This window comes from Condylostylus longicornis, unplaced genomic scaffold, assembly GCF_029603195.1.
Source record: "Condylostylus longicornis isolate FDR11 unplaced genomic scaffold, ASM2960319v2 ptg000019l, whole genome shotgun sequence".
NCBI lineage: Eukaryota > Metazoa > Arthropoda > Insecta > Diptera > Dolichopodidae > Condylostylus > Condylostylus longicornis.
Window position 1 is genome coordinate 428,797 of NW_026577988.1, and position 25,456 is coordinate 454,252.

At 24.9% G+C, this 25,456-nt stretch overlaps 1 protein-coding gene across 1 annotated transcript; it reads right to left on the reverse strand.

Annotated features, from left to right (window-relative positions):
• Positions 1-16,582: 16,582 nt before the first annotated feature.
• LOC129606574 (uncharacterized) lies at positions 16,583-22,013 on the reverse strand. Its single transcript, XM_055516951.1, has 12 exons — positions 21,830-22,013; positions 21,647-21,767; positions 21,477-21,580; positions 21,297-21,411; positions 19,312-20,586; positions 19,133-19,248; positions 18,195-18,651; positions 17,937-18,127; positions 17,678-17,877; positions 17,197-17,620; positions 17,027-17,130; positions 16,583-16,965 (listed from the first exon to the last, which is right to left on the reverse strand). The coding sequence occupies exons 1-12, from the start codon at positions 21,920-21,922 to the stop codon at positions 16,890-16,892; spliced, it is 3,276 nt and encodes a 1,091-aa protein (XP_055372926.1). The 5' UTR covers positions 21,923-22,013; the 3' UTR covers positions 16,583-16,889.
• Between the last annotated feature and the right edge of the window lie 3,443 nt (positions 22,014-25,456).

Genomic DNA, 25,456 nt, shown 5'->3' on the forward strand with positions numbered 1-25,456 from the left:
AAACTAAATTGAGAATTTCAAAAACGTAGAATTATTATTTTAAAAAGGAAAAAAGAAAATTATTCCAAATAGAAATTTCTCTTTAAAATATCAAAAAAAAAATACAAAAAATTAAAAAAAAAATTAATAAAAATACGAATATCGATACTATTCTTCCAAGCCTCCAATACTCTAAAAATAATAAATCCAATAGCATCCAATTTAAATAATAAAGGAAAAACTTCATGAAAGCATTAAAGTTAAACTGGTAAATATTGACTCTTTATTATAATTGCCAGACTGTGTCCAACATTTTCTTAATATTTATAACATTTGATGCGAACTGACATACTGATCTCAAATTCAACCATACCATATTAAGAGCTATTTATACCAAGAACAAATCCAATTGGATTTCAAACTACAATCATTGATTAAAATGAAAACGTTGTTAATTAATTAATAATTGTTAAATGGAAATTTGTTCATGGCGTTGGTTCGTTTTCATTCACATGCTAAGATGGAATGATCAAGTTTGTAATCCGTTCATTATGGCTAACAAACGATTTCATGGCGACTTCGACATGGAGTTTGCTGGCAAAAACGATATTAATTCTATTTTTCACAAATGATTGCGAAGTTTTGAGTAAATTGAATTCTAAGAAAGCTAGCAAAATTTCGGTGCCGCATTTAACTTAGTAATTTAGTATGTTTACAATATGCGGCTGCAGAGTCTTGTCTTATACCCACAGTTTCTCAGATATGATATTTTGAATTATCTTGGTTTTTTGATCGTTGACTTTTTGGTAAGAACAATGAAAACTTAATGCCACCGTATTATTTATACAACAATTTATGATTTTTTTTAGATCAAAAAGATCATCATATTGTATTCGGTCTCCTTATTATTCTTTCTCTATTAGTCTTTCTGTTTAATTCTGATTAATGTTAGTGTGGCAGGTTAGAATGATTTAAAATAATAACAAATGCTGCGTACTATATAATAAGATTGAGTTGTTACAAAATAATTGCTGTTATATTGAAATTATTGTTGAATTGCTTATTGAAATTGCTCTCCCTGAAAATTTCAAATTCTTACATTTTTTGTTTTGTTTTTTTTTATCTTTTACTCTCTTTTATTTATTGTTGCTTAAGTGTTATTTAGTAAATCCGATTGCAATTAATATCATGAATTATTAAAATAAATTTTTCTATAGTATAATATAAATATTACTTACATAAAAATATTTGCTTACATTTCAATTTCTTAGTTTACATTTTATTGACTAAGAATTAGTCAACTTTAGTTTGTGTCTTTGCTTTCAAACCATTGGTAATATTGATATAAAACTTGAATTCAATTTGAGCTTAAAGCTTTAAACAAGCACTTTACATTTCACATAATATTTTAAATTTAAACCAGAATTTTAATATTACACACATTATGATTATTATTGCCAAAAGCAAAAAATAAAAAATATTTAAAGAGTCGCAGATTGGATTTGAACTCGCGACAATTTTTTCTTGAATTTTTTTCACTTTTAAAATATTACAAAAATTTCTAGCATATTTAAATAAAAAATTCTTGTACATATTATAATTTTTTATATTAATTATTTAACAAAATATTATTAAATTTTTTAATTTAGAACACATCACATAATGTAATATACTTTCATTTTCACTATGATAATGAATACAAATTTCTAAAATGAAAAATTTATTGTATTTATAACAATAAAATATGAGAAATTTTTCTAATAAAGTTTTATATAGAAATTTTAAATATTTTTCTTAAGGAAAAACAGCATTCTTATATTATAATACAAATTTGTTATACTATAGATAGATTCTAGATTATCACAAATAATATAATAAAACATAATTTCTTTTTTTCATTATATCCTTAAAATACAAGAGAAAATAATATAATAATGGAGTGAATGAAATTCATCCAAAAAGAATTTTATATTATTTGTATATAAAAGTCTTTATATTCCCTATTATTGCACCCATTATAATATTTTTATTATTATTAATAATAATAATATTATTTTTAAATAAAAAAAAAGAAAACTATATATATAATAACTTCTTAAGCTCTTTAATAGTTTCTAAGGATTTTAAAGGCTTTTATATATAACAATATTTTTTATTTTTTATTATTATAAATTGTTCTTGTTATTGTTATTTTAAAATTATTTGAAATTTTTTATTATTATAGAATATCTCACACACATATTCGGAAACTTCTTATCACTCAAAGAACACACATATCGCATATTTTTCGGATTAAAACTTCTTTATTATTTTATTATTATGCTTCTCTTCTTTCTTTCTTATATTATTTAAATTTCTAAAAAGAAAAAAAAGAAAGAAAATATTTATTTTTCCAATGTTTAATATTATGTAAGAAGAAAGGATAAAATTCTATTGTAAATAAGGAATATTATTTTTTATATTCATTTAATTTTCCTCAAGATTTTTTTTTTTTTTTTCATTTCTCAAGAAAAAATATCAACTAATTATTTTTATTACAATATCTTTTATACGAAATAGGGCCTCTGATGAAAATCTTCTATAAAACATGAGAAATAAATTAACAATTTTTTGTTATTATAGTAAAAAAAATTCTTTTACTCACTAATTCTTGTTAGCACCCTGAAAGATCTGTAAGAGTATTTTGACTGTTTATAAATTGTTTTTCTTCTAATTTGTGAACTATTTTTAAATTGACAATAGTCTGGATTGGTTCAATATTTGTAAAATAATGTTAAAGTCAGAAGTTTTCCCCACAAGCATTCGATATACATACATACATATGTACTTTAATATAAAGAGGAAAGGAAATTTCTGTACAACCATTACAATAATTTTTCTTAGTTATTTTAAAAATTAATAAAAAAATATAAGACCTTTAGGACAACAAACAGTAAATTATTAAATAGAATGAATAATAAATATTCTAATTTCTGTATTTAAAACATTAAAAATGGAGAAAAATTAAAGAAAAAAATAGCAAAAGATTTTAGTTCAATTCTATTGGTTAAGCTGACAATGGTATTTCACTCCGGTATGCGATCCCACTACTGATTACCACGGAGACTTTTGGCTGCTGGTTTTCACCCCTGGCCCGGTACATCTCTCCTTAGCCAACCTGAATACCTTAGACTCCTCTATGGTACCCATATTGATGGCAAGCTTAGTGCGGACATTCCGTCAACATGAAATGGTCCACTATACAGTGATCTCAACCTCAAATCGTTCTAAAACCTGACTTCTAAGTAGCTAGATTACAGGTGGCGCCACACACCCAGTCGATAATAGCATGATTAAATTTCGTACATAAGGAACGAATCCAATTTATATATACTAAAATAAAAATATAATAATATTCAATTAAAGTGCTTTTTTTTTAGTTATTTTAAAATTTTGAATATATTTTAATAAAAAATTAATATAAATATTGTATTTATTATTAAATAAAACGTTTTAAAAATTTTCATAAAAAAAATTCTTTTCCATTTTAATGTTAATTGTCTAAGTACACGTCATATAAGATTAAGAGCTTAAATAAATTTTGTTTACATTCAATTATACAATATTAAATTATGTATATAAACATTATTTATTGTTGATAAAGTTATGGTTTTTGTCTTTGATAATTTACTCAGTATGAAAAAAATTTATAATCTCACCAATTACTTATAAAAAGCTCATACAATCAAAATTATGTGGTAAAATAAAGAAATTACAAATAAAACCTGACTTATAACATGAAATTTAAATAAGGTAGAAAATTATAATAGTGATGTAAATATTATTACATGCACACTATTATTGAAAAATGTTGAAAATTTAGTATAATTTTATGTTTTACAGCTATATAAAAGCTGTATATTGCTTATTTTTGGTAAAAGTTTATTGACTCATTTTATGTATAGCGGAAATATCTAACGAATATTATTTTCTTCTATCAAATCACAATAGAGACCAAAAACCGTTCGTGCCATAATTAAAATCTACAAATAAGAAATAGATATTAAACTCCAAACTTAAATAAGCTTATATATAAACTCATATAAGTGTATAGCGTTCTGACATAATTTAAATGAATTTCTTAATAGTAAACACATAATTTGTAAAGTAAAGTTGAAAAATTAAAGTCGTTAGCGTCGGTATATGCTTTTTCTTATAACATTTATATCTACATATCTCAAACTTAACACAAATTAACAACCAGACTATAGAGTCTTGTACGAATCTTTACGTTATTAAAATGTTTTGCCATATTAAAAACATTAATATCCTATATAAGCATAACAAAACTTTACCTTGAAGATATTAAAAAGCAATTAAAATTCAATATGGAAAATTTCATTTAAAACACACGTCTTTCACCTGTATAGAATAAAACATTATATGTACATACATACATATACATTCTAAATAGAAAATTTTCCATTTTCTCTTAAACTAATTTTCCATTATACATGATTAAACTTTTTCTTCATCTGCATTTTCTGTCATTCTATTTTATAATAATGAAAAGAAAATGAAAGAAATTATTGCCTTTAACCATTATTTATAAGTCAAGTATGTATATAAGTATGTATATATGCATATATATGTGTAATTTTTCGAAATCGATGTTACAATTATTTTAACTTTTTCTTCATTATTTCTTCATCATAATAATGAATATTCGATATTTAAATATTAAAGAACATAGGTAAGTATACATGAAAAAATTTTATTAATTTTCTATAATAATCTTATATATTTTTTCTAAAATAGAAAATTATTTTTATTATTATTCTCAGACACAAAACAACTTCCTTGAAAACATTATTAATCTTTAAAAAATTTTGTAATTTATAAAAAACTATAAAGGATCATCCTTATTCAATATAAAAAAAATCTCCAAACAATTTTATATGTATGTACCTTGAAGCATCATTTGTTGTGGAAAATTGTATGTCTGCTGATGAATAATGAGTAAATTGAATCGTTCTTAAATATATATATACTATTGTACATATAAATTATGGAACTACCTGATTTAGATATATAAATTTTAATATAAAGTGTATATAAAACACATAGTAAAAACAAATGAGAAGGAAATGAATAAAATGAGAAAGTCCTCCAACAATAAAACCCTTCAAGCTATTACACCGTACTTATATACTATATAGATGAAAACAAGGTAATATTAAAATGGTATTTATTTATTTTATGTACATACCTATATAAAGAAATATATGGATCTACGGGAGGAGATAGGTAAATGCGACAATGTTAAACAAAAAAAAAATATAAAGTGAAAAAATATAGAATATGGTAGAGTAAAAATTATTATTAAAAAAATTTTATGATGGTGGTGAATGCATCATCTTATTATCAGTATAAATGAATTATCTTTTTCATTTTAAATTTTTTATGGCCAATTAATTTCATGGAAAATTTCATAAGCATAACAGCATGTTGTTATATTGCAAATGTTCTTCTTCTTCTTCTTCTTCTTTCTCTTGGTGTAGGCTTGACAGCCTGTTTGTAACTAATTAGCCTCCTGTGAGGTAGAAGTCCAGCTATCCATCCACCTTTTGGGCGGTCGTCCTGGAGGTCTGTTGGTGCCCGGTATTCCTTCTTTGGATATTTTTACGATCCTGCTGGTATCCATTCTAGATATATGATCGTTCCAAGCACGTCTTCTTTCCCTCACCCATCTAACCACATCTTGGATTTCTAAAGATTTCCTTATATCAGAACTGCGGACACGATCTCGCAATGTAGAGCCATTAATATTACGTAGAATCGCCATTTCTGCAGTGCGCTTGTTAGTTTTGGTTCTACATGTTTCTGATGTTGTTTCTGCTGCATAAGTCATAATTGGTCTTACACATGTTTTGTAAATTTTGACTTTTGATGTGGGGTTCATGTACTTATTTTTCCATATAATATCTTTCAAACATCCGGACACTCTTGCTGCCTTGTTTACTTGTGCGCGGTTGTCTGCTTCACGGTTTTGGTTTGAAGATATTTCCACTCCAAGATATCTGAAGGACATAACTTGTTCTATTATAATGTCGTTGATGGCTAATTTACATCTGACGGGATCTTTCGATACTACGAGTGATTTTGTTTTTTCCGTTGAGATCACCATGTTGTACTTTTTAGCAGATAAATAAAACCGATGTAATAATCTTTGTAGCTCATCTTCGTTTTCGGATATCAATACAGCATCATCAGCGTAACATAATATTTTGATTTCACCTTTGTTTGTTCTGAAACCATGACCTGCGTTTTTTACTTCCGCTATTATTTGATCCATTACAAGATTAAACAGAAATGGACTCAAAGAATCCCCTTGTCTAATTCCTGCCGATATTGGAATTTCGTTCGATAGCTCGTTGTTTACCAGCACGTGAGTTGTTGTGTTCATGTTTAGTTCCTCGATGATTTTAATGATGTTTGGAGGTATGTTCTTGTTGTTCAGAATCTTCACAATATCCCCTAGCTTAACTCGGTCGAATGCCTTTGTTAAGTCAACGAAACACATGAAAGCTGGTTTTTCAAACTCTATAGATTTTTCAACAATTTGACGTACAACAAATATCGCATCGATTGTGGACCTGTTTTTACGGAAGCCTTGTTGTTCTTCGCTCAATGAAATTCTTTCGGTTAGAAGTTTCTCGAGAATTTTCGTAAATAATTTCATCACTGCGCTGAGTAAAGTTATTCCCCTGTAGTTTTCCAATACGTTTTTGTTCCCCTTTTTGAAAATGGGTATAGTGATACTTTTCCTCCAGTCGTTCGGTACTATTCCATGGTTAATGACGTTTTGGAATAGTAAAGTCAATTGTTCGTATAGGTATTCGCCACCATATTTTATTAACTCATTATAGATGCCATCGTGTCCGGCTGCCTTACGATTTTTCAAATTTTTGACTGCCTGTGTCACGATTTCAACACTAATTGGTGTGTCTGTACCTCTAGGAAAAATAGTTTCAGCTACATATTGTTCCATGTCATTATATAAACTGTGGAAATATTTTTCCCAATCTTGCGTGGATATACTTTGTGTTTGTGTGTATTCATTTACTTCTCGCTTCTGACGTCTGAGCATTTTCCAGACCTTTTTTTGGGAGCCGTATAAGTCTCTTTCCATGTCTGCAGTGAATGCTGCCCAGTAACTTTCTTTTATTTTTCGAATGCTACTATTCACACGATTTCTTGTTTCCCTGTATTGTTGGTAATTTTCAGGTATACGATTGCTGACGTAGTTAATAAAGGCTACACGTTTTTCCTTTGCCAAACTCTTAACTTCTGCATTGTACCATGGTGTGTTTTTTAATTTAGCATTCGAGTTTACAGTTCTTGTGCCTAGAGCTTCATTGGCCGCGTTTATTATGTTATTCTTTATTTTTTCCCAACTTGATTCTACGTTGTCATCGATGTTAATTATGTTCGTGTTGATTTTGTTTGCCAGTCTGCTTTTGTATAGATATTTTACGGATTCGTTATTTAAAGCTTCAATGTTTAGTTTTTCGCGAAGCATTGATTGTCTTTTCTTTTTTAATTTTATAGACAATCTTATTTTTGCGAGAACCAAGTTGTGATCAGTTCCGGCATTTGCTGAAGATAGTGAACGTACATCTAGTATTATGTTTGGATGAATTGCTCTGTTTGTTATTATATAGTCTATTGTAGATGTGGAACCTCTTGTGTTTGACCAGGTTATTTTGTGTTGTTTTTTGTGATTGAAATATGTGTTATTTATTCTTAATTCATTATTTGCACAGAAAAGTGTAAGTTTTATGCCATTTTCGTTTGTTTGATCTTCATTGAATCTTTGCTTGACCCCATCTACGACATTATTTCCAACTCTTGCATTCATATCCCCAAGAATAAATGTTTTTTCACCTGTTGGGATTTTGTCAATTTCTTTTTGCAGGTTTTCGTAGAAATTGTCCGTTTCCTCTTTTTTTCTACTGGAATCTGGTGCATACACACTTAGAAAGTGGATTTTTTCTTTACCAATATCTAACACGACTTTTATGATTCTCTCGTCAACATAATATGTATCCTCTATGTTTGGTATGAGCTTTGTGTTAATTAAAATACCTACTCCTGCTACGGCTCTTTTAGATTTTGCAATTCCGCTATATTTGAGGATGTAATCGGTGTAAGTTAATTCGCCCTTACCCTTACGTTTTGTCTCCGAGATAGCGCATATATCGATTTTATGCTTTTGCATTTCAAGCAGTATTTCATGCTCTCTTCCGGCCCATGAGCGTATGTTCCAACATGCACATCTTAGATCTTTAGAAATTCGTTTTTGATGTTTAATCGTAATCCTTGTACTTGCCATAGTCGTTGCCGTGTTATCAATCCTTATCCGAGGCTTTTTAGGTCTGTGAGCTATTTTTGTTTAAGGTCAACGACAGCTTGCTGGGCCCAACGTTGACCGTGTCGCATCTAACATTTAGCCGATCATCAGGATCGTTGCCCGGTTGGTACCACGTGGAGGTATGTTAGACACTTAGTGGACTCTACATAGTTGCGACGCCGGAATATAGCACATAATTAATTATGCCTATAGACGGTCGGCGCCTACCCTATTGAGACACACCCACCAACCTTGCAAATGTTATACATATGTATTGTATGCATTGTATAATATTATTATTTTACCAGATTGAATATAATAAAATATTGTAAGGGAAATAATGCATTGTATAATATTATTATTTCCCTTACAATATTTTATTATATTCAATCTGGTTTTTGGATAATATTGGTAAAAGTAGTATAACAACTATTGAAGAATTTTATGTCAATAACGATTAATAAAAAACTGCCTATGTTTTTAAAAAATAGAAAATTTGTCTATATAATTTTGTTTAAGTTTTTGTTTCCTTGAAATTAACAAATAGAAAACCAAATATTTGTTATACAAAATAACCCAGGAATATAAGGATAAATTTATAAATTGATCTTGGTTATGTAGAAATAAAATTGGTGATAAGGTATAACGAAAAATTGTATACCCGTACAAAATTCTGCAAATATTAACTATACAACCGCTTGACTTTGTAATAATGCAGGTTTCATGACTTCGCGAAATTACAATCAAAGCCAATTTCAAAATTTTCTCTTTAATTTTAACTATTTTATTTAAATTTATTTCCAATTATATTTTCTAGTGATTCGTTAATTAAAGTGATTTACTTACAATTTACTTGGCAAAATAATTTTTAAATTGGGCAGAGAAATATAATTTAAATAACAATTTTATGGTATCGAATATTTCCCGATTAATAATTTTTAAACATTTATGTGTGAAATTATTAAAATGTAGTCCAAGTAAAGTAGTTTTTAAAACAGAGCACCTAAAAAGAAAATGATTTATTGACAACATTATTGAAATCCTAATTTTTGAATTAAAAACATTTCTAAAGATTACAGATTTCAGTTGTAATTAGTAAATCAGTTTCTATTGCTAAATTACATATTGCAATAAAATTTTTTTGCCACAATATTCAAGTCGAAATGACTATAGATACTCATACTTCCCTTATCTTAGTGAAATTTCCATTATAAAATTTACATGTTCTACATAATTTTCAATAATCGAATCTTAAAATTCTAAATGCATCCCAGTCTAATCTTCTTTTTTTTTCAAAATCAAATCACCGTCATTTTTATAATATTTCATTATTCTATATTCAATTCATATTCATATTTTGTATTCAAATATTTATAATAAATTTCTTTTATAAAATTTTCTATACTTTCTAAAGCAAAGTTTGAACAACAATAATTTATACACAATACTTTTAATAACTCGTCAATATTATTTTTATTCATTTGAATTCAAAAGAAAAATCATAATGTTGCAATATTCTCCCTATGTTTTGATTTTTATTTCAAACTAATGTAAATTATCAGAAAACCAATGAACGACCAATGAAAAACCAAATATAGAAGAAAAAAATAAACAAAAACTGAAAATTATTGAACGAGATTTAAAAAAGAATAATGCAATCTCATCAGATAAATCATTTCTATACATAAAAATTTATACAATAAATCGGTCTATTGAAAATTGTCATCGCGTTCAAAAATCACAACAATAAGGTGGGAGGTTATAATAAAACAAAAAAAACTATGAAAAAAATTACATACTAACCAAAAGACTAACAAAACAAATCTCTTTTCATCCCTTATAAATTCATCAAGAGTCACATCCGTTATATTGATTGTTTTCTGCATGATGCGGGTGAACAAATTATGCAACAAATCTAAAAAAAAAAACAAAAACCAAAAAATTAAAATAATAATAAATAAAAAATTAGATACATTTTTAAAATATTACTTGAGACAATAAGGATTTGAATTCTATTAAGCTTAATGTAGAATACAAACACTATTTAAATAAATCGTATAGCTCTGTAGAGTCTCATAACAAATTCAAAGGATGAGAAAAGTTGCATCTGTTAACAATGAAACTGTTGTATAGAGCCCCAATGTATAATTTTTGTTAAAATTATAACAAAACTGAAACGATCACCTACGCCCAGCTTCTCTATAACTCAAACTGAAATTTTGGAAAACCCAAGTGAAATGAGGTTGACTATTTTATTCACATCCTTGATCATAGCCTTTATAATTGTTTACTAAAAGATTTAATATTAAAATCACGATTTCTTTTCTTTTTCTTTTGCAAATTTCAATTGCACATTATTTTTAAATTTATTACGTTTGAAAATTTTTCAAGATGACAACTAAAATTAATTAGAAATGTTTTTGCTGCCTGGTGGTAATATTTGTAATTAGAAATGTTTCTGAAGAATATTTTGAAAGTTATACAACATAATTCACAACTTTCCCATTTACTCTGTTTTAGATTTCTATATAATAATTTTATTTAATATCAATTGTACGATTTTAATTCGAGTTTAACACTCAATTTAAATCCAGATTCTCAAAACAATCATAAAATTCTTCTAAATGCCTTACATCTAAAATTTTCGTGAGCAAAACATTCTTTTATATGAATAATAACAAAAGGACAATTAGAATATTTTCAATAAAAGGAGATAGCTATATGCAATAAAAATTTAAAAAAAAAACATTTATGAACTCTAAAAATTTCGCTACATAAAAATGCATGAACTATACAATATGAAAAAAAGCATTCACAAAAGCAATTCAATTTTATTTTTGTTGACCAGAAATAAATGGAAAAATGTGGATTGCATATTTAAAAAGGTCATATACATTTTAATATTTGAATGATTGTTTTTTTTTTCTCTCTCTCTCTCTTTCAAACAAAATTTCAAAATATCACCAACGCTAACAAACAAAATCAAAATTGCATTGTTTGATGGTGCGAGAACGTGCTAACATATGCAAAAATTTAACAAATTTTTTCTTTATTAAAATTTGACGTCCCCCCTTTTTTTTTTTTGGTATATCTCAATGTGCTGCATTTATTACACCACCCCATAATCCTTTAAAGATAACTACATAAAAAAAATAAAATATCACAATCTCTTGACTGCAATTTTTAGTCTTTTGATTTCAAATTAAAATGACGAAATCTTTTGTCTCCATGATTTTATTATTGAGATGAATAGCAATAACTGATTGACCAACAAAAAATAATTTTTATTCGTACAACATGATAAAAAAAATAAATGGAAATCGTAGAAATAAAGCCCTCAAAATATGCAATTTGTATTGTCCGGTCAGCCCACGTCATTATGTAAAATGACTTCATTATTATTATCAATTTTATTGCAGTATGTGTACAATTGGAAGTAGTTTGAATAATAAAATGAAAATATAAAAATTAAGAAAACAAATTTAATTATGTATGTCTTTTATATAGCTGATTTTTTTAACACACGCAATACAATTCTGCCATCTACCTACGAGTATAATAATACGAGGCATACATGTTTATTTTCGTTTTTATGTTCATTATTTTCATTATTTTAACCCTTAAATTCGCAACGTATGATAGATAGCTTTCGATATTACGATAATTATTTTCGATATTTTCGAAATTTATTCAAATTAATGAGTGACTATTAAAAGTCACATACCCGAAAATTCATTAAAATTTAACTGTTAAATTGAGATTGACACTTTAACCCTTTTGTAAGTGAGTAATATTTTAATAATTTAATTGATAAGAAATTCTAAAGTATGTCTGATATATTTAGTTAAAAACTCTTATATTGAAATTCAAATCCGATTTTTATTATTCAATTAAAATTTACTACTCAGCTGTAGATTTTGCATACATTTTACAAGTTTTCTGATAATATAATCTACTCTTGCTTTAGACTCTAGACCTCATTCACAACTTCTCTTGCTCCTCTTAACGTTTCATGAAACTTTATATTCCCAGATATCATGTACAAATCGTTTAGGTTCGTTTTTTAAGGGTTAAATTTAATTTTAAAACCGCTGTTGAACATTCATTAAAAATTTTTGTAACTTAATAAAAGATTGATAATTATTTTGTTTTGTATTTATTGTTTACTTTTGTAATTTGAAATTTAATTATATAATAACAATAATAATTTATAAAAGAACAAAAAAAAAAACATATATTAAATCTCTGTAGACAAATTCAGCCCTTTTCTTCATTATTCAGAAATTTTGGAAAGAAAACTCTACGAGAATTTTGATATTAAGAACACCGCACATGATCGATTTCCAATTAAGATGTGAAGAAAATAAATACATAATTGATTGGATTTCACAATAAACTTGGGCTTTATTTTTAACCAGAAAAAATTTTAAACCCAAAATGCAGTCCTATTGAGCTATTGAGATCATAATTACTGAATAAGTCATTGAATCATATTACTGGATAAGTCAAGTTGACGTTGAATTTCATTTGAGCAGTACATGTTGATTCTACTTAATCAAATTTTACTTCTACTGGTAAGGATTAAAATTATTTTTCGGTGAAATTTACTTTTTTATCTCATTAGGTAACATTAATTAAAATACGATTTTGATAATTTTTGTACAGATACTTCCTTCACATGAAAAGGTAAGAACTATGTAAAATGGCTTCTTATAAACGTAAAAATTTTATTTCGAACAAGGCAATTGGGTCCCTGTATTTATGAAATATTTTAAAACCTATACATAATATACAAAATTCAATAAAAAATTGCAAAAAAAAATGCAACTATACAAAATATTTTTTTTATTTTGTGTTGTCAATGAAGGTCATGTTTCATTTTTATATTGATTTACAATAGCATTTTAGCGGATAATTTTCTTTTTTCTTCTTTTTTATATTTTTTAAAATAAATGACGATTTTTTTTCCTCAAAAAGGAAAAACAATGATAAAATTTAAAAAATGATGAATTGCGATTTTTTTTTTCGGTTTATAATTTTGTCAATTTAAATCTACATTATATACGTGAGTCTATAAATATTAATATACAATAAAATAATAAAAAAAAATTAAATTTAAAATAAAATGTAAAACAATTGAAATAAATTATTGGTAGTAATTGCGGTCGCGATTAACAGTTGTAAAATGGTTTCTTTTCATTGTAAAATCAATTTTTGACAAACAAAATTTTAATTATATTTCTTTGTTTTTAAAAAACAAAAGAGATTATATAGCTTAATAAATTTAATTGTAAATGTTTTTATAATGCATAATAATATTTATAAAAAATGTATTTTTTTTTTTTAAATTATAAAGCAAATTAAATTGTGCAGAAATTTGTTTTAGCTTAAATAATAATTTTATTTTCTATCTTTTTTTAACATTTTAGAATGGAGCTTGGTAATCTGAATGGTCATGCATATACTGGAGACGTTATGGAAATTTTGTAAAATCTATTACTATCCATGAATTGTATGTGTTGTAAAGGTAAGACTGAATATTGATGAAGACGATATACTGTTTTTTTTCTGTACTTCTCTTTTTCGTATTAAATACTGCTATGAATTTTTTAGGTTATTTGTTAATTCAAACAACCTATGGCTATATAATTTTCAAAACCAGTTAATATACGTTACTAGCTCAAAACAGTGCAATAAACAAATCGTATAATATTGTATCTTTAAAATTATAAAGCGGAATTGACTGTTTGGGATATTGACTGCTTAAATGATTTTAAAATGGGTAGTTCTTTCGGAAATATATAACAAAATTAATCAATGCTGAAAATACATATTACTGTAGAATTAATGAAGGAGAAAATTTAGCTCTTATTAAGGAACATATTTCAAATAAAATATTTTTTTTAATATAACGCATTTCTAGTATAGTATTGAAATCAAATCTGTAAGCGTCATCATAGTGCGGCGAACCGAAAGGCCCCTATGATAACTCATTCATTGGATTATTGCTGATCTCATTAATTTTTTCAACTTAAAACTTTTCTGGTTATAATCACCTATTGAAGATATTAAATATTTATTTTTTAAAATTTATTTTTAGTGCACAAAAATCTCAAGAGTTTATTCTTATTTAAATAGAATTCAACAAATGTACTCTACTTAAAATTTAGTGAACTACATTTAATTAATTAATAAATACCAACATCTTAACCCATTAAGAATAATTGCAAATACTTTTTACTTACATTATTTTTTTAATATTTATTCAAATAAATTACAAAACACAAAGTTCAAGAAGAAAAATTTTGTTTTATAAGATTTTCAACAAAAAGAATTAATATTAAACTTGTAAATAAACTTGTTATCATGGTATTACAATTTTAAGAAATTTTTAAAAGGACGAAATACAAAATAAAAAAATAAATAAATTTAAAAACCATTTCCTTAAGGTCCTTGTTTTCACAAACTATAAAAAGCTAACTTTATTAATTATTATTCTTTTAAAAAAATTTTTTTTTTTTTGTAAAAAAAATATTTTTTACTTTATACACTTACTTAAATACCGCTACAACTCTTAATTACAGTTTTGAAAAAGTTTTTTTGTTCTTAAAAATTATTTTCAAACTTGAATAATTTCCACCTAATTATTTTTCAATTGCAAAATAATTTTCATTAAGAGGAGTAAAATCATCATGTATAACGAAGAAAAATTGAATTGAATAAGCTGGTGATTTATCATAAGGTATCATAATGGTTTCAAAGAAATTCTTGTAATCTATTCTTATATTAAAAAAGCATTGTGTTTAAATTTTTTGGTGGAAGCAAATTAAAATATTATAATAACAAATTTTGTGGCGATTATTTAAATTTTCATAAATGGTAGGTTTAAGACTTACTTTGCATATCGAAATTACTACAAGGTAGCTCTAATAAAGGGCCAAATTAAATTAACAGCATACATTTTTTAATTGTATTACGTAATGCCAACTAAAATATATTTTCAGAATTTTATTTCCAAAAATTTTATTTTCTTTCGAAAAACACAATATTTTTGTACTTAATGAATATTATAATTATTATCGCTAAAACCAAATCTTTTAGAACAATTTTTTTTTTTGTAAAATATTTGCAAAAAAAAGGAAATTTTTTTTTTGTTTTTTTTTTTATAAAAAGTTTATGTTTCTCATACTAGGAACGCGAAATATTCCGCGAACTTTGTATCTTTTCTATTTTTTGTTGTGTTTTTTTTTTACTATCGAGTTCTATACTTTGCTTTTCTTTCTAAAAAGAAAAAAAAAATAAAGAAAAAACTTTTTATCTCTTTAAAGTTAAATTAATTTTTCTTTATTTTCCGCATCAGTATTTTCTTAATAATAAAAGTTTTTCTTTACTTCTTTCAAAATAAAGAATTAATATCTTAGTTTATTATCGGTATAAGTTTCTTAATATTTATAATGTAATATCATGTTTGTGTGTATATACATCCAGTTTTTTTATATTGAAATATGTACTTGAATAAGTACCATGTTTATAAGTATAAAAAAATTTTTCATCAGATACTACGGGTAATTATTAAATAAGAATGAGAATAAATACGATTTATTAATGAATTTGGTGTTGTAAAATGCAATATAGCATTTCTACCAACACTCATATAAATAATAGATGTGTATACTTTAATCGTTCTTCAAGAACTTATAAATTATTGTAAAGCAATAAATTAAAAATCATATTCAATTTAAAATATAAACACGTTTGAATGTTACCCTATAGGACAAAGCTGGGATTCTAGTACTACGATGTTTCAGGTCATTTAGTTTTAATTTAGTAATAAATTTGCATTACATTTGATTATTAAGCGGTAATTCTAAAAATAGTTCAGAAATACGTTTAAAAACTTCTTGTACAGACAGGATATTAATTTTGCATTTTAAGTTTTCTTTAAACATGAAGCTCCGGAGTATTTAAATCAGCAGAAAAATATAATATACAAAAGACGTAATTTACATTTTCTGTAGCCTTCCATTGATTGTAAAAATTTACTAAATTTTATTTGTTTTATGGTTTTGTTTGTTCTATGGAATTTTATAATAATAAAATCATAGGAAATTAAAACAAGCGAAAAACAATTCTTTATTAAATCAACAAAATTTACTCATTTGTAATTATAAACAACATTTCTCAATCCTAACATTAATTGCATTTATTCAAAAACAAAATCAAATTTACAAAATCAATTTTTTAAAATAAAATCATTACGTATAACGTATACAGTCGTTACATGCATATTTCTTTTTAGAATTAAATAACATTCCCAAAAAAGTATCTTTATAGTAAAACATTAATAATATTATGCTCAAGTAAAATAATATAGACATAATCACCTTAATAAATATTACTATAACAAACCCATTGAAAAAATATTTTGTTAAAACAAAAAAAAAATATATATAATTTAATCTTATTTTAAATTTAAAATCAAAAACATAATATAATATGAAAAAAGAAAACAATACACCTATGCTAGAGTAGCTCTTTTGGCAACGAAATCAAAATCTCTTGAAGAATGTTCTTTGTTTGTGAATCGTGCATATCTAAAATGGAAACGATTTTGTATTTGAACAACAATAAAAATATTTAATTCAAATCACTTACAATTTATTATATCGATTAATATCAGTCAGGCTTAATGTTGGCTTCGTATCTTCTAAAGCCTTAAGTAAATGTTTTTGAGAAACATATATTTTTTCTGGTATATTCTAAAAATAAAGTTGAGTGAATTAAACAACTGAAGTTCATAATAAATATTATACTAAAATAATTACTTCTCCATTAACTTTATGTAAAATTTCTTTAACAGCAATCATATTGGCAGTTGTTAATATACTTTGGATATCTGCACCAGTAAAATTAGTAGTCTCGTCAGCTAAAATACTAAAATCAACAGAATTATCAAGATTTAATGTTCTTGATAAAACTTTAAAAATTCGATATCTAGATTTTAAGTCTGGAAGTGAACATTCAACTAAACGATCAATACGACCAGATCGTAATAAAGCTGGATCTAAAAGTTCAGGACGAGATGTTGCTGCAATTACAGTTACACCCTGAAGTCCTTCAACACCATCTAATTCTGTTAATAATTGGTTAACTACACGGTCGGTTACACCTGTTGAATCATGACCACGTTTCGGAGCCAAACTATCGAACTCATCGAAAAATAGGACACATGGTTTTGCACTACGTGCCCTGAAAATTTGTTTTTGTTTAATGCCAATAAAGCTTAATTAATATAGCAGTACATACTTTGCAAATAAGTTTCTAACATTTTCTTCACTTTGACCAATGTATTTTGCTAAAAGTTCTGGACCTTTTACAGATATTGTACGCAAATTCCATGTATGAGCAATTTGAGATACCAAAAAGGTTTTTCCTGTTCCTGGTGGACCAAATAATAATACACCTGCTTGATTCCGTAATGGAGAATCTTCAAAGATTGAAGGAAACTGGATTTTTTTTTAATTTAATAATGGAATTTTAACAATTTTTCAAAAAACATTTATACCTTAGACGGCCACACTAAAACTTCTTCCAAAACTGTAACAACATTCTGAAGTCCTGGAATTTGATGAACTTTTAAAGAATCATCATTATCCTTTGTTGATTTATGTTTTTGAACTCCTTGCAAACAATAAGAATTTGTATTCTCTAGTGATTTTTCCAGAAAACTGCGAGTCATTACTGGACTCACTTTATCTATTCAAAATTTAAAATAAACAATTAAACATGCATAAATAACATTATAAAATATAAAATATCTTACTGGCTCTATAAGCATAAAAAATTGCTCTTTCAACAAATTGAACTAAATCACCCATATTGTATCCTTCCGTCAAATTCGAAAATTTTGTGTAGTCTAAATTTTCGCAATCAATATGACCACACAAATTTTCTAAAACGATTTCGCGATCATTCCGATCCAAGTCTGGCATTTTTGCTAATGTATGAAATAAATGTCGTCCTCTTGGTGAATATAAACGCTTATTTAAACTTTGAACATCCGATACAGTTGCAATAACAGCAATTGGATTTGTGGCAGTATATTCAACTATTAAATGTTGTATTGTATCGGAAATCCGATTATAATATTCACCATCTTGTGTTGGTTGATCTCCAGATGAATGTGCTAATACATCTAAATTTTCTAAAACTACTACGGACGGAGCATTTTTAAGACTCACCGAGAATATTGCACGCAAATCTTTTTGAATTGCTTCAGCCTAAAATTAATTACAAAACAAGTATGAAAAATTCATATGTATTTTCGCCAAATAAATATCTGAAATTTTGAAAACATGGATAGGTAATAGTGTCCTGTTTCTGGTTATCAGTATATGAAAGAATACTCTAGTAATTTAGAAAAATGTTAATTTTCAATTATAGTTATAACGTATTCTGATAAATATTGTAATCCAAATCTATTTGAATTAAAAATTGAAAGAAATAGTAAGCATATTTTTAGGCAAATTAAGCAAATTTTCAATAAACTTATTTACCATTAAAATGCCATTTTGAAAAGCTATTAAAACAAGTCTTTAAAAACTCAAAGCTGTTGAATTGTTTAATAGTAAATATAATTTACATTGAAATAGAGTGAATGTGACTGAAATTAAATGAATTATAATAAATGAGAAGCAAATATGTACATATCTATGTATTTTTTGTTTAAAAGCTTAAAAAATTAAAATATTTCCAATTTACCTTACGTCCTTTGTTTCTTGTACAATGATAAATATCGAAAAAAGAACAAAACGGTTTCTTTCCCAAATTATCCAGTATTTGTTCGACAATAACAGTTTTTCCAGAATTCGTAACACCTAAAAATTTATTGCGATTCTCAATACTAAACCAGAAATTTAAAAAAAAAAAATAGAGCATACCCGAAATTAAAACATTTCCTTGGCGTAATATTGAATTTCTACTATCTAAGCATAAATCCATTTTAAGCTGTTCAGTAATTTTATCAACAATATCTTGAAATTTTTCAATTTTAATCAAATCATCACCCTTTAAATGTAATATTGATTCACGTTTTTCATCTAATTCTAATAAATGATCAATTTTGTGTGCAGCATCTGCAGCATATAATTTACTTTCTTTAAGAAATTGTGCATCAATCAAACAATATTTAAAATGCTCTGGACTAATACGCACAGTAACAATTAAACCATCTTCAAGTCGTACTATTTCGTCTTGATTCAATAAGAGCGGTCCAGTTTTAGTTTTTTCTAATACATGACGTTTAAAACTATTTTCAATAATTTTATAATTAGTTTTGCGATTAGCAAATAATTCAATTTTTTCAACAAAATTTAGTACTATTTGCTTAGGTTGCAAAATTACTCTTTCCATTTCACTAATTTTTAAAATTTTCATTAAATTTTCATTAATTTCAATTGTACGATGAATATTATTAGGAAAATATGATTCGTTCTCACCCACTACTTTAATGTTTACATAGTATTCCTTTGTTTCTAGATTATCTTTTGAATTTTGTGGAACAGTAAGAACTTTTAAAAGATAACAATGTGTTAAATCCATAAATTCTGGTAAATTATTTTGTGTAACATAAACATCCGATATTTTAGTGCCTTGTTCCCATTTGCCTGAAATAACACGAAACTCAAAGGAACGATTATTTTCACGTTTTAAATCTCTCGTAAGTCGATCTAATTTTTCCGCTCGTGTAGTTTTATTAGTTAAAGATGGGCTACGCTTCACTGTTTGAATGTCTCTAATGGAGTTAGATCTTTGAAGTGTTGTTTGCATATTAGGCATATTAGAATATGTTTGAGATTTAGATAAACCAGACGATGCTGAAGAAATTGACGAATTCGATTGAGATTTTGACGGACGGTTAGAGAAGATATTTGGAAGATTTGCTTGTGATTTTGTTGTTGAAAGTGGTGTAGGAGGTAATGAAGCTGCTGATGATAAAAAAGAAGGTAAAGCTTTGGATCCATTTTGAACTTGTGATTCAATTAAATTATTTGAATTCAGCGACTTTGTTAAAGGATTAGATCTGTTTAAAATATCTTTAGCCTCTGCTATGCCATTTGTATGATGATTTTGAACTATATGATTAAGATTTGGAGTAACTATAATTTCAGTATTATGATCGATACGGCCGAATGCAACATTTGGTTTAACACGATCTGTAAAATCAATAATTTTTTATAAATTCAAGTTCATTTAATGCAAAATAAAAGAAAAACTTAATGTACATGCATACGTACGAGTACATAAATATGAATAGATATTCGTGTTTTGTAAATTTATTGAATTTGATATTCTTAGAAAATATTTGAACTGAAGCTTTTTGGCAATTTGCCAATTTGATGTCTATGGAATTCAAGAAAAATTATAGAAAATCTTTATATTGAAAATTTTATGTAAAAAATTTTTCAAAATAATTTTTTTCAAAAAACAATAACTTGTTGTTATTCTTTATTTTTTTCTTGAGGTACGATATAATTATATTAATAATATGTACCCAGCCTATTTTATAAGTTTATTTTATTCGTTAATAGGGCTAAATATTTTCAATTGCAAATTCAATTACAAAATAAAATAAAAATTGCTTTGTTTTTGTACAGCAAGTTAGTTTTTACAGCCATGATCACATGATTGAAAAAATTAAGTTTTCAAAAATCTAAAAATAAAATTATTGAAATCAAATAAAATATTTGATCAAAAAATTTAAATTACTTCCATTCATATTTTCATATTAATCACCCAATCTATTTATAAAATTCCCTCTTTTATACCAATTTATCAAATTTTATATTAAGAGACCGGAAATCAAAGTAGATACAATTATGTTACTTCGATTTTAACTGATGGATCTTGGATATCAACTACTTACCGACTGTGAAAGATACTGTCATACTCTTATTGACCCAAACCAATAAAAGTTGTGAACAATTTATGATTCTTGTTTGTTCCAACATTGTTGTTTGAATTCTGTCGGTGCTCATTTCCTAAAAATAAAAAATTTTCATGGTCATATAAACAAAAAACTAATCTATAATATAGTGAGTTTTACAATTATTTCCCAATCTTTAGCTGTAAGTGGTGTACAATATACAGATCTGAGGTGAATGACATCTGCTACAACTGAAACCTTTATTTCATCATTTTCATTTATTCCTACATATTCCAACAAATATTATTTACCATTTATTATTATATTAATATATTTATGGCGTAAATTACCTAATTCTTTAGCAACACGTGCATTCATTCCTATTTCAGTTTCTTGAACATTTCCTGAATATGGAACCCATGATACAAAATGGCTATGATTTCCTATAATCATACTAAGGCACCCATTATCCTAAAACATTTTTTTCTTATAAAACAATTTTATCAACATGTGTAAATATATTTTGCACTCACATAAGTAGAACAAAGATTATAATAATGTTCGGGCAATAAAACGAAACTATTTTTCATTGGACGAAAAACTATTTTAAAATTCCTACGAAACATTTTCTTTTTTTTTTTTTTCTTTATGCGCAAAATATGAAAAAAAATGAATTTTTCTTAAATCTTTATAAATTTATTTTTTAATGTAATTTTTTAAAAAAAAAAATATATTTTTTATTTGTAAAAAAAAAAATAATAGTATGTAATGTTATTCTTTGAACACCATTCGCAGATAAAAATCAAAACACCTGAGTGACGAAATAAAGGTAAACAATGCGGAAACGTCAAGAACATATGTTATGCGCCGACATAAGTATTGCCGTTGTTTTTAATAAATATCTTATGAATTCTCACAACTGTGCGCCATCTATTTTTGAATAGAAGAGTGAAAGTATACAGTTAAATTAATGTTAATAATTTGATTACAGAATTTTGAATAAGGTTGAACTGTTTGTACCAGATTAGAACTGAATACAATTGCAAAAATCAATCCATTTTGTAGTTCTGCAAAATTTTGCTAAAAAAATTAAAAATAGAAAAGTATTACTGCTTTGTTACAGCTGTTTGTTTGTTTTTTTTTTATTTCGACAATATTTTACTTTATTTGTTTTGTCATTTCTTAATTTGACATATTTTGTTCTACGTAAGCGTTTTTATTGACAAAACAACTTTTAATCACAATATTTATAGTAATTATGTTAAATTATCACTTAAGTAATTTGCTTTAAATAATATATTCTACGCACATATGTACATATATACATACATATATAACTTTATGTTCGCATAAATTAATCGAAAATTTTGCAGTGACGTTCTGCACTCATTTTCATTCATTTATAACAATTCAACTTAAAATTGGGACTATTAAATATATTATTAAACAGAAGTCCGATATGTAAAAAAGAGATAACCGGTTCTTAACGGATTTTATTTCTTCAAATCTACCCTCACAATAAATAATCATTATTATTCTGTTAGTCAAGCTACACTTGATGTGCTGCGATTTTAAAAAAAAAATCAATTTCGAAATTGTAAAAAATTACATACTAAATCGTTTGAAAAATATTCTATCACCCTGATGGCGGATTCGACTAACAGAATTTGAGTGAAGACATCCTTCAAAGTTATAACCAACTAGTTTTTTGTACTTATTAATGTATACATTCAGTGCAATACGGTTTATTATTCTTTTTGGACAAAAAGTCATACTTTTACAACTCAAGTCAACTTACTTTAATAATATCTGAATCTGCCATTTTGAAATTTAAAATTTTTTTGAATTTTAAATTTGAAAAAAAAAAAAGAAGTTTCAGGAGACAGCGACAAAATTTAAACTAGAAGTCTGCGCTACATTTCTGACATTTTTTTATTAAAGATTGAATTTTCGAACTCACTTTATCGCAGCCAGTAATTTTCGAACCATCTATTATTTTAGTGTATGTAGCATGAATTTTCGAACATGCTACAATCTAGAACTATTCTAGAACTAAATAAATGAAAATCCCGACTTAATAGAAGACGAGATTTCCAGTTCACATAGGTGTTAAGTAACAAAAAGAATGAATATTTTTACAATTTGTCATACTTACAACTTTATCAAATTCCTTATGTTATTTCGGATTCATGGGTTTGAACCTTCCATCTAAAACTTTAACACAAATAAAAAAAAAAAAAAACAAAATATAAAATTTTATAATTTTTATTTGAAATTTTTTTTTAGTATTTTATTTATGTTATTTTATAAAATTAATATTTGTTTTTTTTTTTATATTTTTTTTATTTTTTTTAATTTTTTTGCAAATTGACTAAAATGATGCCAAGAAATATACAAAAAAAAAATTGTGTATATATGCATATTAAATTAATTAATATTAAAAGATTTAGTTTTTTAAACAAATAAACAAAAATAAAATAATATAATTATGTATAAGAAAATTTTAATTTACAAAAAAAAATAGAAGCAAAAGAGAAAACACTCATATTTATACAAAATATGTAGAAAATTATTACAAAAGAAAAAATAATTTAAAAAATTTACAATTAAAAAAAAATATCATGCTACTTGTACTGAGTTTAAATATTTAGAATAAAATTTCATCGAGACAAGATTATTAATATTTAAAAGAAAAAATATAATATAAAAATATAAAATTTAAATTATACAAATTAAATTATAACACTCAGTAACAAAAAAATGCAAATTATAAAAAAGATTTATTTTATTTATTTCCTTTTTGTTAACTATTTATTTTAATAATGATAAATATTTAATTGAATAAAAATAAAATAAAACAATAAAAAAATAATGTCTTAGAATTTCCATAATAAAAATTTCATAATTGTAGAAAAGAATCTTAAAATTATTTATTTTAAAATTATTAATACACTGTTTTTTTATTTAATTATTTTTTTATGTTTTATAAGTAAAACTCTAGGATATGATCAAATTCAAAATAAAGTTCATTTTCTTTAGTTATTTTTGTTTTTTTTTTTTTTTTTATTATATAATTACATCTCATTATATTATAAGTATAAATTGATTTTTAATATTAATTTATTTTTTTTTTTTTTATTTAACATATATTTTTTATTTTTACTTAAAAATTAATTTAACAATATTTAACAAATAAAGAGAAAAATTATTACAATATTTTTTTAAAGAAGAAAAAAAAAATAAAAGAAGAAAATTTAAATATAATTTTTTTTTTTTGTTATTAATTTCAAATAAAGGAAATATTTTACAAAAATAGTAAATTTTATTTATTTATTTAAATTTTATTTAATATTTAATTATAATATTTTTTTTGCACATTTTTCTTTTTTTTTTAAATAAAAAAATTATTCACAACTTAATTTTAAATACTGATCTTAGATATTATATAGAAGTTTAAGGAAAATAATATAAAATGAAACACTTGTTTTTTATTTTAATTTTTGTTATTACATAATTTTGCTATTACATAATAATTACATAATGCTAATTACATAATGCTAATTGCTATTACAATTAATTATCGAATACCACCCCGACACCGGGATATTTTATAATTTTTCGAGTTTTTAGGAACTCGATTTGATTTTACAATAATAAAAAGAAAAAAAAAATTTAACATAAAAAATTTTAATATACTCAATACTTAATTAACAGAAAAAAGAAAAAAATGCATTTATTCTCGCTGTATTTAATTTAAAAAAAAAAATTCTGTTTTTGAGATTATTTTATATTTTATTTGAAAAATTGCTTATTTTTTTTTTTTAACTTTAATTTTAAATTATTACATTTTTATTATTTAGTAATTATTTAAGGTAAAAATTTTAATGTATATTTTGTGTATAAAATGTAAAAAGCACAAAATGATAAAAATACCTTTGTTTTGTTTTTTTTTTTGTATGTAGATATTTTTTTTATGTATAATTTATTTATATAATTTATATATAAAAAGCGATATAAAAAGCAGTAAATTTTTTAATTACAGGAGTTTTTAAAATCGTATAATTTTTTTTTTTTTTATTTAATGTATATTTTAAATATTTTATGTAGTCTTATTTAAAAATACCACAATAAGAATACATTTTACAAAAAAAAAAAAAAGG